General features: G+C 37.7%; 1 protein-coding gene across 12 annotated transcripts in view; it reads left to right on the top strand.

Annotated features, from left to right (window-relative positions):
• CDK14 (cyclin dependent kinase 14) overlaps positions 1 to 14239 on the top strand; it is a 333262-nt gene that overhangs the window by 21819 nt on the left and 297204 nt on the right. For 4 of the 12 annotated variants that reach the window (XM_049798611.1, XM_049798613.1, XM_049798626.1 and 1 more), the window contains one exon: positions 2976 to 3141. The exons of 1 other annotated variant lie outside the window; for it this stretch is intronic. In XM_049798611.1, the coding sequence (XP_049654568.1) occupies positions 2976 to 3141 (166 nt within the window). Of the gene's footprint in view, positions 1 to 2975; positions 3142 to 5350; positions 5407 to 6228; positions 12874 to 14239 lie in introns of those variants that run through there. 7 more of the 12 variants (XM_049798618.1, XM_049798614.1, XM_049798617.1 and 4 more) reach the window with 7 other exon arrangements.

The following is a 14239-nucleotide window of genomic DNA, read 5'->3' as shown; positions in this document are numbered from 1 at the left end:
GGGCTTGTTCCTGAAGTGTTTCCAGTTCTGGAATTGGCATTAAGAAATATCATGTGGAAAAAACAGCTGGGGAACCAGAGTCTAACCAGAATTACTCATTTCATCTTACCAGCTGTCAACAGGACTTCTGGTTGTAATTCTAGCTTTAACACTTCAGGGTCTAACCCTTGATTTCTAGGAAAGAGTCTGTGAGTTGATGATAATAATAGGGCTGTATTCTTAATTTGAAAAGGCTGTGTTGTACCTACAACTTTTTTTGCTTGTGCATAAAGCTGCCATCAACATCAATGAAGCACAGCTGAGTAACCTCTGGTTTTGAAAGTGTGGCACAGCTTTATTTCAGTTTTCTGTCCAAGATTGGCACATGATCACGTATTTTACCCCTTTTTTTACACAATGTTTACCCTTTACTTTAAGGAATTAAACTACCTTATATTAGCTTGTATTTGTGAGGAATTGCCCCTTATGTGCTCTTACTATGGAGCAGCTGCCATTTTGTAATAGCAGGATGGCATGCGTCTTGCAAATTTGTTCATGAAGCTCTGTCCTGAGCACCAAACTTCTTCTTCAGTAGAAGAGTTCAAAAGACTGTGCTTATTATGCTAAAAAATGGTACCCTTAGGCTCTTGCTTGATCAAACTTGGGGATGCTTTAAAACTAGGCCATAATTAATTGTGCAGTAAAACAGAATTACTATTAATTTAAGTTTTTAAGAGAAGGGACTAAATTATGTTCACTCTCGCTGTACAGTTTTGGAAAAGAAAAATATGCATTAATAAACAACATGTCTGTAATTAATTAATGATCCCCTGGAGAGGGTTTGCTCCTGAACTAGCTAATTATTGTGTAAAATACTAAAAAAATGAATCCCAAAACACATCATGAAAAAATCAGCCATGGGTCAGTGAATTGTGGTGATTGAAACAGATTTTTTTTTTTTAATTTGTTTTTTTGGTCTTAATGGCTAAAGTTGACAACTGAGACAAATAGTAAAATGCAAAACAAAACTCTACTGTTGAGGTGCACTTAGGCATTTCTAATTAATGAGCTCTGTGCTGTGCCACTAAAAATATCATAAAGCTCTCACTAGAATTAGTGTGAGCTATAAACCTATTGTTTACTCTGGATTTATTTGAAAAAGAGTATTGATTACTATTTGGGTTTTTTTTTTATTACTTAGGAAGATCTAGGGAGGGCATAAATATTAGAGTCCTCAAATTCATCATTCCCTACCTTTTCTGTTATCCCCCTTCAATCTTCTGCTATGTCTGTTATTTTTCTTCCTTTTCAGATAGACTTCTAGACCTCTTGGATTTGGTCACAAAAATACATTTTGGAAACCTACTGTTCTGGTAACGTAGATGGGGTCAGCAGTTTAAGTATCTTTTAATAAACAGGTCACCATGTATTTCTCAGTTGGATTCATATTACTGGTAACTGAAGTAGATTTTAGTATTTGGTTCCTAAATTCTTAGTAAAGTTTTTGCAAAGCATGAAATACACTCGTCTTTGTGCTCCGAGAGCCTCACTGGCTTCCAGGGAAATACATGAACGTGTCAAAAATTTGAGTACTTGCAGAATCAAAGCCTTGATTTGTAAAATGATACTTAATAAGAAAAACAGGCACAAGCTAGTAATTTTCTTGTTGAAAACAATGGTTATTCCTCAGGTAAATGTTAGCAGCATTGATTGATTGCTGACAAGAGGTGTGGAAGTGATTAACATGACAATGTGCGAATCATGTCTTAAATTTTTTTTGTCACTTGCAACTGCAGCAGGCGTATAAACTGCAATTTCAGGTTTATAGTTTTTTTGGAAGTAAAAAAGTGTGTTACAGAAAACTTGGGAGAGAAAATTAAAATTCTTCCATACTTAAGTTTTCCTTATGAAGTCTCTGTGTAATGCTGTTTCAGCCTAACTGATATCTACTTCTTTTATACTATTTAAGTGAAGCTTTGATCCATGCATAGGTGCTTCCCCCCATCACTTTCCTCCCTGCTCCTAAATACTGTTATGTTATGCTTTAATATGAACAGATGAACTCTTCTTTAGGCTGCTTCTCAGAAAATGAGTTTTCTAACTCACTCTGCATAAGTCTATGACTATATATAACATTAAAAAAAAGGCTGGTTTTAAGTAAGTGTACGTTTAAAAAGTAGCTAAGGACATCAGAAGTATTCATAGCATGACTTCCAATCTTTAAAGTTAATAAGTTAGAAACACTTATAAATCTGTTTTCAAATATAAGTGGAAAATTTGGTATTGATTCTAAGCCTATTCAAGCCAGTCTTATCTACAATGAATGCAAGCACAGAATAATTTAATTGCTGTCTCTAAAATGATATATTCAAACTACAGATATCCATGTTAGGCAGGTTGGGCCTTTACTTGCTCATTTAATCCTGTCTTTATCTGTTATATGTATTGTATATAAACTTTACCATCTTTACGTGATATAAATGGTTTCCCTCATGTTAACCAGAGGGATTTGGGAGGGGAAGCTAGCAGCTGTGTTGCTAGCATATTCTCAGCTTTTATAAATAGTTGACATTCTGCCCTGCTCCTTCTCGTGATTTTTAACTTGAGTCTTTGAAGGGAATAGGGAGGTGACAGCAGAGAGTCAAGGATGTTTCTTCCTTTGCATGCCTTTACAGAAGGGGTTACCATTTTCTTCTTTGCTCTCTCTTTGGGTTATCTGTCAAGGTGCCTTCTGGAGTCTCTCTTGGAAAGGCTTTCCTAGAACTAGAGTTACGGGGATGTGGAGCAGCTGTGTCATAAGGAGAAATCCAGTAGACTAGGGTTGTTAAGCCTGGACAGACCACGGAGGGGGAATATCACAGATGCAAAATTATGAATGAAGTTGATGAGATGAGTAAAAAAAAATAATAAATTAATCAGACGGAGGGAAGTTTCCTGTGGAGAGCTTGATTGGATTGATCTCATTGCCTCATGTTGCTGTCTCTGTCTTCCTGCAGTAAAGGTGCTCCAGGGCTGGTTCTGAAGGTAAAAGCCTTTTCAGGGCTTGGGATGGGAGCGATTTTTCTCCCAAGATTTGTGAGAGCGAAGAATGTCTGGGCAACCGAGCAGATGTTGGAGGAGGGGACAAATGAAAAACATCTGGAGGTGACTCACACTGGAAGGGTATGTGCACTCTCTCGACAAAAAGCACAGAACTTGTCAATTGAGTGTCAGAGAAGGCGTACCAGGCTGAGTGGGTTTATCCGATATTGGCATTCTTATGTTTGGGGTTTGTTGCTCTGAGCTAGGGACACGTAAAAATTGCAGTGTCATTGTAATGTTTCTTAGGGATAATTTTGTTAAACAATACTACTTAATGCTGACAAAACTCCAGGCGTAGTTGTAGCTTTGTATTGGTTCATCTTTTGCAGTTCATGATTTATCTTACTCAGATGCCTGGCATGAATTAAAAGAAGGAAAATAATTCTTTTTGCTGAAATGAGTTGTCTCTTAGAAGTGCACCTAGTCTCTAAGAGCTGCTGGCAAATCCATTGTAGAATAGCCTGGAGCCAAGAAAGGAGAATGAAAAGAAGAACGGTGAAGAAAAACTGGAGTATGGTGAAGGCATCTGGGTGTTTTCAAGGGAGGGGAAGATGTCTTGTTACTTACATGGGATTCAAAATGCGACTTCATTCTCTAGAGATTTTACAGACTTCACAAAAATGTTAATGAAAAGCAAGTGGTTTATTATGAAGCTGTCTTCTTTCTGCCCACTTAATAATTCTTAAATAATTTAAAATAACTTACAACTAAGCTGTTTTCCTTCAGCTCTTGTTAACATTTAGTTTCTATTTCCATTCCTAGTCAGAATAGTTTCACCTTACAACTTGGGTTTCCTGTGGAGTATTTTTCAATGGGACCACAGGGACTTGTTGCTTTAATTTGTTTGTATTCTGTTTCCTTCAAGCTTGAAGGAAAATGCTCTGTGGGTATTTTTCTTGTGTATGTGTGTATGTGCTTTTTTGTTTAACACCAGGAAAAAGTTGTGAGTAAAGGCTTCTTTACTGTCAAAGTGTAATAAGCCTTACTCTTTGGGCTGGGAAATAAACATTTTTATCTATCCTTCAGAGTACTGAGATTTCAGGTGCTTTTTTTTGTCTGTAACAGGATCAAAAACTCTATGCTTTTCTTAAAGAAGATCCAGCTCACTGTAGAAAAGCTGATAGTGTTTCAGCATACGTATCTTATAGCCCAATTCAGTTTTGTGATCACCAGATGATATTCTGTCTTATGGAGATGAGGAGGCAGATCTAGCTCCTGTTTTGGTTCTGAAATATCCTTTCTTAATAGCAACTTTCCTGAAACCATTATGCTTCTGCAAAAAAGTGGAAAATTTTCATCTAGCTTGATTTTCTGTATTTTTCTGTTTCTTGACTTGAGCTATAATAGTGTTTTATATTTAATAAAGTTTATGTATAAGTTTTGACCTCTTTCTTACTGTTGTGCTTATCTCTATTTCAGAGTCTTTTGTGTACAAGAGTTCAATTACCTTGCTTGTAGCTGTCATAGTAATATACCACAGGCTTATCGTGTATGTCAGTTTGTTTTTTGTACTATGTATGTCTAATTTTGTGGAATCACTTTCATTTCCTCTTCTCTTTATGTTGGTTCTTATGCTTCAGAGTACTGCTTGTCTCAAAGTAGCATTTTATTTTATTTTTTTTTTACAAATGGGAATATTAGGTTTTATTTTTACTCTAGTGTTAGAGTTTTTGCAGGGTTGATGCTGTTTGCACTGCTATTGTTAGGGGACTGGCAGCCCTGCCATTAATTTCAGCATTTGCGTGAATTCATATGTAGGCAATAAAATGGCTCTGTGTAGGAAAGTGGCATACAAAACTTTCATCTGAAAGGAAATAATAAAATAATTTAGGTTGGAAGGAACCTTAGTAGGTCATTTTATCTAGTCTCCCAATTGAGTAATTCAGAAAAAATCCTGTAGAAAATATTTAGAAAACAAGGGAGGGTGGAGGGGTTGTAGTTCTGCTCTGAATTTAAAGAAATACAGAAGCCCAAAATATAGGCAAAGATTCACTTCATAAGTGCTCTTTTTTTTTTTCTTTCTTTTTTCTTCTTCCACCGATAAAGGGGCAGAGGGGGAGGGAAGAATAGGATGTGTGTTTCTTTTGGCATGCAGTCTCTTTCCACAAAAACCTTATAATTTACAGTAGTTACCCATATTTACATAACATTGGAGCAGAACTATAGTTACAATATTATTGGGAGGAAGTACTAGACTTGCTCTGTTTTGTCTCTGGTTAATTACTAAAATTTATTTTAAGTACTTGCAGTACTTCCTAAAGGTGCTGTGCACAACCTCTTTCATTTACAGAGATATGCTTCTTGGTAAACAGGGGATCTGAACCCTAGAAGATGTGGATCCTGAAGGTACTTTACAATACAGAATCACTCTTTATTCTTAAATATTCCTATAGTATCTTGCAGTTATGTCTTAAGCACTTTATTTTCATATTTGGATTTTGAGAATGTAGTACTTCTACTATTTCATTTCAGCAAATTATGAGTGTTTAAACTAGTGGAGAATATGAACTGTTGTCTGTAATAGACATGTATTTTCAGCAGTGTAATAACTTCACGTTGCACATTATAGCTTTTTAGAGGAGACCTTACGTGGTGGGTTTACCCCAGTCAGCAACTAAGCACCCACTAACTGCTCGCTTCCTCCCCCTTGCAGTGTGATGAGGGACAGAATTGGAAGAGCGAAAGTGAGAAAAACTTGTGGGTTGAGATAAAGACAGTTTAATAAGTGAAGGGAAGGAAAAAAAACCCAACAACCAAGCAATGCAAAGACAATCACTCATCACCTTCCCCCACAGGTAAAGCAATGCTCAGCCAGTCTCCAAGCAACAGCTACCTTGGAAGGATCAAACCCCCAGTTTTTACGGCTGAGTATGATGTTATGTCTCCCAGAATATCCCTTTGGTCAGTTGAGGTCAGCTGTCCTGGCTGTGTCCCCTCCCAACCCCTTGCGCACCCGTAGCCTGCACATCGTGGGGGCAGCATGAGAAGCAGAGATCTTGAGGCCGTGCAAGGACTGCTCAGCAGCAGCTGAAACATCGGTGTGTTACCAACACTGTTTTGGTCACAAACGCAAACAGCAGTGCCATATGGGCTGCTATGAAGAAAATTAACTCCATCCAGCCAGAGGCAGCACACCTTACCTTGTTTTCCAGTTTATGTTGCTACAAACAGCATCACTTAAATGCTTTGGAAGGACATTAACCTTGATTAGGCAGGTCTCTGGAGGCTGGAGCTCCTGCTCTGACAGCTTCAAGGGCACCATGTTTCCCAGAACAGCTGGGTTTTATGAAGGAAATGTTTTCTGCTGTTAATGTCAAGTGAATAATGATATCAAATGGTGTTAACTGTCTGGTGGCACCTGAAAACTTCTGCTAATAACTGCTGTTTCTTAATATATTTTATGTTAAATTTTAAAGGAAAAGGGTATAACTTTAGTGATGTCATGACAGATGTGTGTATGAATCTTTATATCCTGATCACACTTCTATAGTGAGTTTCATGGTGTGACTTAGAAGTTTGTTAGATGTTATCTTTGTGTACCTTTCTTTGTTGGCATGAGCGCTATGTGGTAATTTACTCTAAATCTTTGTGGGATTTCCTTGCTGGGAGAGGGCAGTCTGGAGCTCTGGAGGAAAGGTCTCAGGGCTGAAAACATGGGGAAACACCATCTTAGTTCCCTCTCCTTTGTCTAGCAAAGCCACGTTGTCCAGGACCTCTGTAGTTGTTTACAGATCAAAAGAGGAACAGTTGACCCGTTCATGCCTTCTGGCATAATGGTATTTTATGTCTGTACTCTCGTGTCTGCCTGTTTTCCCAGTAGATTCTAATGTGCTGAATGACTTGTATTCAAGAGAGAATAATTAGAGAACATGGAGTCTTGCACATAAGCCATTGATATGGAGACGTGGTAAAGGGGAAAAGAAAGTATATTGTGTAGAAACATCTGTCAGAGGCATAGAAGAAAGAAGGGTGACTGGAAGTGAGTACACCCCATCTTTTATCAATGTAAGTGTTGGGGAGAGAATGTGAAGGCCACAGATGTCTTCAGATACCTGTTGAAGGATCAGGATCCTTACAAGCTGGGTTAGAGGGGTTAGTCATAGTCAAATTGGCAAACAGAAACTTGAAGAATCATTTAGAGAGATGGACTGCATCCACTTCAGACAATGAACTGGAATACAAGGAGATAAAGTCATTTAAATGGAACCTAGATGTGATCTAGTCTACTGAAATATCATCTGTTTCTTGAAAATAAGTCTCTCAGATGAAGTGAACCAGAATTTTATTACCCCCAAGGTAAAAAGTGGGAAAAGGAGAGGAAGTCAGGAATGGTTCTGTGAGTGCACATAAGAAAAAAATACCTTGAAAAGTGATTAAGTACTTCAGAAATGTCATTTGATCTAGGAATGGGGGTTTTGATGTGAAGTTCTGAATGTGCCACAACAACATTCCAGCTGCTAAGATGAATGTCTCCTTGAATTGTTTTAACTTTGGGAGTCTTGTTTGGGACCTTGCAGGTGACAAGAGACAAATTTCTGTTCAGTGCACTAGGAGGAAGAGCAGGAATTCTTGCATCTTTATATAGCAACTCATCTCACATGCATTTCAGCATTTACTATTCAAATAACAGTGAAGCAAAAAATAGCTCCCATTAATTAATGAGAAAGAACCATTGACTGTCTTTGATGGACCTTTGCCCAGAAGGGATTTTAAACAAATTTTAAAACATGCATGAATAATCAGAAATCCATGTGTTAAACCTGCATGTAAGCCATTGTAGCAGGGCTGTTTTTGTAGGTTCATTGGCTTCTGTATTCAGTAATGTATAGATAGTACAGGCATCTGAATGAGTTAATGTCAGGGGGCATAAGGCTACTGAGGGAAAAAAAGACACCTTGGCTCTTAGAAATTAAATCTGAATCAATATGGAGCTTTCTAGTAGGGCAGGAAAGGCTGACTTCCCTTTCAAGATCAAAACAGAAGTTGAGAAGGACACGTTTGTTAGTGGTTTCCAGGCAGCTTCAGTTTCCAGTATTATAGAAAAAGGTCTTCATATACAAAAGGATGGAAAAGTTTATCAGTTTTCAAAATGTGATGTAAAGAAGGAGTTAAATAACTTATTGCAGTTAAGTTAGTATATGAAGGTAGGCTATAAATGACATCAGCAATTTTTATCAGTGCTTTCTATGTTTTCTTAGCAGATCATTTTGTCACTATAAATAGAAAGTGCTTTTATTAGTCTTCTGGTGGTGAGATTCAGGCAAAAGAAAGTGACAATATGTCACTTCACCAGTCTCATTCCCTACTAGTTGTGGTCCTGAGAGCTTGTCTCTGGTAGATCTAGTGAGGGAAGGAGGTGAATTTGGGTTTCTGAACTCTTTTCTAGCTTAAAGTGCTTTATGCAGAGGGATGAAATTTTCTGTTTTACTCCCACCAGTAGCTTTTGTATGAAGAAAGCGAGAAATGGGAAGGAAAAGAACTAAATAGTTACAAAATGCAGATTTTTAAAGTGATACTTAAAATTCTTCTTGAAATATTTTATTGTGTCTTTTCTCATAGATTTTAGCAGTCTTACAGGATAAACACTGCTGCTTTAATGTTAATGTGTTACCAGTGTTTTATTGGTTGTGTTTTAAGGTTGATTACCCTTTTCAAGCTCTCACTGTTTATCAAAAAGCACAAATTTTCTTGTCCAACCTTTTTCATGTACTAATGGCTGCCTCTTCTGTTTTTGGTTTGTTGTTGTCCTTTAATCAAAGGATACAAGTGATCTTGTGAATTGTCATGCTTTAAAAATACAAGATGAAACCAAAGCCTGCTAAGGTTTTGTGGAGGATATATTGTGAAATGGATGGATAGTCTGCTTGCTCTCACTCTTTCTTCCACTTTAAGCACAAATACCCAGATGGGTTTTTTAAACTGGGGAGGCAGATTGGAGCACTTTTCTGTCACTGAAAAGTACACAGAATATAGTGGTTACGTATTTTTTGAGGGCAGTAGGGACAGAGCCTTGCTGAGTGGAAGTGGGAGTCCCAAGATGTTTCTTTTTGTTTCTTCCCCTGGCTCTTTTTCTGGGGAATGTCAGCCATCTGAAGTGAACTCTGCATGCTCAGAAAGTAAAACATTTGCTGAAGTAGTTCTGCAGACTGTACAAATAAACTCTACATGGCAGAAGGGTGCCAGAGAAAATCTATGATTGGGGATATTTACTGTCACTGCCTTCAGTTTTGTAGCATTACCAAGACCCCTCTAAGATGTATGAATGCTTTATTTTTTGATGTAAAGACTGTTTTGCGTTACTAAGGAATGGGAAGGAGAAGGAGCAAGACACTATCATTTTTATTTCTCCCATCAGTGAGCAATACTTGGAGGCATTAAGCAGATTCTCTTATAGCTGCGCTCAGCATGTTGGAAAACAAATAGGAAAAAGCCGCCTTTCCAGCACAGAAGGCAGAAAGTAGAGTGAGAGGAATTAAGAAAAAAAAGGTGTGTAGCCTGGCAGCGTTGCCAGAGGAAGAGAATCAGTGGGGAATGATGGAGAATGTTGGGGAAAACTTGGAAGCTGAGGGAATGTATGGAGAGGCTTTTAATAGCAGGTCTCTGGGTTTTTCTTTTCTGAATTGTGTCATATCATTCATGGAGAAGTCTGTGAGGAAAAATATCCTCCAACCTTTTGTGGTTTACATGTGAATGGAGGCAGCTGGTGGGAGTGATGCCAGAGGTTGCTGTTCTGCTGTCCAAAGCAATTGCCTCTGAATTGCTTGCAAGGATTGAGCAAAATGGAGCTGGTATTGCTTTACGAAAAGAAGTTGTTCTGAAAAAGGTGTTCTTGTGGTTCTGTTGTTGTGAGTCTTGCAAGTAAACGACATATCAAATCAGTGTCCTCTTTTGAAGACTAAAGAAAAATATTGAGACTATGTTATTAAGGGAAGTAGAACCAAAACAGGTATTTTTCCTAATAAAACAATAGTTGTTGTGTCATATTCATGATACATGCAAGTTGTTCTGAAGGGTGTCCAAATCTGTGGTGTGGGTTGTAGGTTGCAGGGTTGTGTGCAGCGTGTCCCCTGCCGTCCCCCCTGCCAATCAAGATAATCAAATGATGTGCCTCTTGTTCTGATCCAGAGTATAATGCATGCAGACAGCATTGAGAGGCACACTGTGTTTTGGCAAGGCCACTTATTGTCTCTACCAGTCATTGCTAGGAAGAGTAGTTTATGTTGATGCTATGTTTCCAATCCCATGCTCCCTGAGCTGTCTTCAGTTGATAAACTAACAAATTAGTGCAGAAAAATGGTGCTGAGGCCCTTGCTGCATAGCACTGTGACCGTCTTTCGAAGTGGAGGTGAATCCAGTACGTAATCCTAAACAAGCCGCTCGTTGCTGGATCTGCATCAGCCCATAGCAGCTGCTGGTTTTGAACTCAGGAACATTTAGACTTGATTGATTAACTATTAAAATGGTGTTAGCAGTAGGATTGGGATGTGTATTGAGCACCTCATAGGAACGCATCAGAAATGTACGCAGCTGCAGACTGGTGTCTGATCTAAGTGGCGTTGAGATGAATGGGATATATTCCAAATGAGACTAAGTGAAGCATCCCTTTTCTAATAACTGCACAGATGAGTCATATTCATAGGTATTTGGTAAACTTGTGGTTAGAGCTGCAAGACCTAAGACCTTCGAAGATAACTGGCAGAATCTAAATGTCAGTGTGGGAATGTGATGGGTTACATTCCATACACGTGCATACCTTTGCATCCTTAGTTTATGTGCATCTATGCAGTGTCAGCTGTTGCCACAGCTTCAGAATCATTTGGCTAATTTTAAGTCCAGATAATTCTTTGTTCTTGTATTTCACTGCCACAGTATTCATACAATGTTAGAATATACTTTCTCCCATTAAGAGAAGTCTGTAGTAGCAGCCAGGTAAATAAATTACTACTTTGGCTGAAGAGGTAAAGGCTTTTGAACAGAAGTCCTGCCTTGAAACCTGGGCAATAAATGCTCCATACTTGCCAAATGCATGTTGTTTGTGCTTTCCTTCTCAGATGTGATAATTTAAAATTTAATCATGTGATGGATTGTATTTATTTTACTCATGTGTTACTAATCTGTGTAATTTAACAGCAAGTAGGGACATAAACTTCATTAAGATCCAGATGATAAAAAAAAAATTTGGCTGAGGGTCCTCCTCTCATTCTAATACTGAAAGCAAGAAGTGGCACTGGGAAACACAAAAATACGATTACAAACACTGTTATTTTTTGCTGATTACTGCATTACAACCTGGGGTGATGGTGCAGCGCTGTTAGAAGTGTCTTCCATTTCTGCAGTTTGTATCCCTCTGTGCTCATCTACTATGTATTTAGTTTGATTTATTTGGTTTGTTTGTTTGTGCTGGCACTTAGGATAAAAATTAGACCTTAGGATGGCCGAGTGCCTTTTGCCTGCTGGTTGGAGCAGAGCATCCTGCCGGGGCTGCAGTAGGTAAGTACCTCTTCTGCAGCAGGGGCGGGAGGTCAAAGCAGACGGTTGTGTTCTTTAAGTCTTCATAGAAATGAGAAAAAAACAAAAGGGTTTTATGTATACTCAGAGTTTCTTTTGGTGCCAGGTGTAATCTGTTCAGAGAATTCCCCAAAAATAAGGTGTTTGGATTTGGCAGTATTTATTAGAACTTTTCGGTACTTTTATACTTACTACAATACTTTTAATATAGTGTTTGAATGTATTGATAAAATTTCATTCCAGCTGCTTTTATGAGATGATTGGGGAAGAGGATTGAAAGAAACTAATGTTACCTGCCTGTTTCAACACTTAAGTATTTTTAAGCTGACTCTTAAATTCTTAATATTTTTTGACAAAATAATTTGATTACCTTAGAGCGTCTCTGCACAACAGTAGCTTGAGGTACAACATTTATTACTGCAAAGTCTAGCCTATAATGGTGTGGAAGTTCAAAATGTATTTACAGCTGATATTTCATGTGTGTCTTTTAACTTTACCCTTTAAGATTGGTCTCAGGTACTGCAACTACATGATACTAAAGAGATATTGATTATTCTTCGACATGGTGGTTCAGTGGGTTATTTTTCTTATGCTGCTGTTAAATTTGAGGTTATGATTTCTCATCAAAAGGTACAGTCAACATTTGTTTCTCATTTTTACTTGTCCCAGACTTATTTCTGCCAAATTTGTGCCTAGCAGGTATAATAGATGTATCTTTGTTTTCATTCTTAACTGTGTTATACATTTTGACTATTTAGATAGGAGATCTAGGTAAGCATAAGTAAATAAATCTATATACACACATGCAGTAAAGCTCATTACTTTATAGACATACTATACCATTGAAAACCTAAGCTACCACCTCTGGCACAGAAAACTTTTCTGAAAAAAGAGTTAGCATACATTAGTGTAGAAATCAGGTTCTCATTGTTTAAGTCCCTGTGCTCTGTACAAATGAATGCATTAATTTTGGGGAGCAGGCTACATAGCCTCTGAGGAGAAAATATGTTTCGAAGAATTTATTCTGCTTCTTAATTTTAATAAGCAGTACCTGATACTTAAAAAGCATTGTATTTTGTTTTTCATAGTGAAACGCTTTATTTTTTTTTTTAATAGGGTTAAAGGATATGTGAGAATGCAAATAAAAGGAGTGGAAATCAGTATGAATATGAGGACGCTTTAATTTGCTTTATGTTTGCAAGTAGAGGAAACTACCTCATCAGCAGGAAAAGAATAAAAGGCAAAGGAATGAAGAGGCCTGCAAAGTTTTTGATGTAAGGGCAATTTGTGGAAATAATTGTTTGTGTAAGTTCATACTCCTTTTTTTCTAAGCTTAATTTTGTGTAATTTTATGCCCTCTAATACATGCTTTGAAATCAGACTTGAAAATAACTACAACACCACAGATCAATACCACCATCACCCTAGCGCAAAGCTCACTCCAGAACATGAAGCAGGTGAAGCCTGGGGGCTGAGAGCTTGGGATGCTACTGTCTGAGGGAAGGAATCAAACTCCACAACAGTGTCTGGAAGTTCTTGATGCAATTTCTCTCAATGTTTACAACTTCTTGAAAGTGGGTTTGTCAGTCTTGTGGGAAGTCTCCTAGGCTGAGGAGTTTAGGACTGGCTTGAAGACATCTGGTTCCGCGTTTGGGTAATGACTTCAGAGAGTGTGAAATGTATTAACTACAAGCACATATTTAATGCCTCAAGTAAGTAGAGCCACAACCCCTTCAGTCTGCATACATCTGTATTTTTTTCTCTTTTTTTTTTTCTGTGCAGAAAGATGAGGCTGAAGTCAGTTAGATTGGAACTGAAGTGTAAAAGCTAAGCGACAACAGTATGTCTAATGGTGGTTGTATCACACATTCTTTGAGGAAGTTTTTTAGCCCAAGTGGTTAAAGATTTCTAGCTCTAGAAGTCAGGTTTTGAGCTGTTACATCCAGTTTCAGTAACTGATATTTTTTCTTTGTCTGGGCAAGACTGTTTGATTTGCTTTCTGGTTTACTGCAGCAGTTTTTTTTATTTTATAAATCCCTTTAAAGAAAATTACGCAAGGGAGGTCTCTTTTCTGGCAGTTACTCTATTGGGAAGGATGAATGAATTTTAAAAATATATCGAGTCCACAATTCAATGAATTAGTATATTTAAAAAGCTTTAGTATGGAAAACAGATATTAAGTTGTCTGTATTTGTTGTCAGTAAAGGCTATTCAAATGAACTGGGATGTATACCAGCTATTGCCAGGAGTCAGTGATTTGTCATTCTATGCATTACTGTGGGGTTGTGAGATAGATTTTGTATGAGAGTGAGATTTTCTTTATTATAAAATTGGTTTTCTTAATGACATAATGGAGCCCTGAAAAATAGGTGTCATGGATGAATTTGGCTGACTGGGTGTGAGTTTAATTTGAATTAAAAATTACACTGTGACTGAGAAAGCTGGAAAATTCTTAGTTGTGTCCAGTGTACATTGTTTTAATCAGTTAAGTATGGCCTTTTGATGTTTGAAAGTCTGATATGCAGTGGGGTATATTCTACTGTGGGAACTGCCTTTAAAAACAAAAGAATTAGCCATAGAAATCTCTTGTTGAAAATGAATGCTTTCGTTTCTGCTTTATAAAATAGTTGTAGTCTCTGGGGCAGTTCTTTCTTCCTGCTAACGTCCCCTT

The sequence above is a fragment of the Accipiter gentilis genome, chromosome 4 (genome assembly GCF_929443795.1).
Source record: "Accipiter gentilis chromosome 4, bAccGen1.1, whole genome shotgun sequence".
NCBI lineage: Eukaryota > Metazoa > Chordata > Aves > Accipitriformes > Accipitridae > Astur > Astur gentilis.
This window is presented reverse-complemented; position numbering and strand designations above follow the sequence as displayed.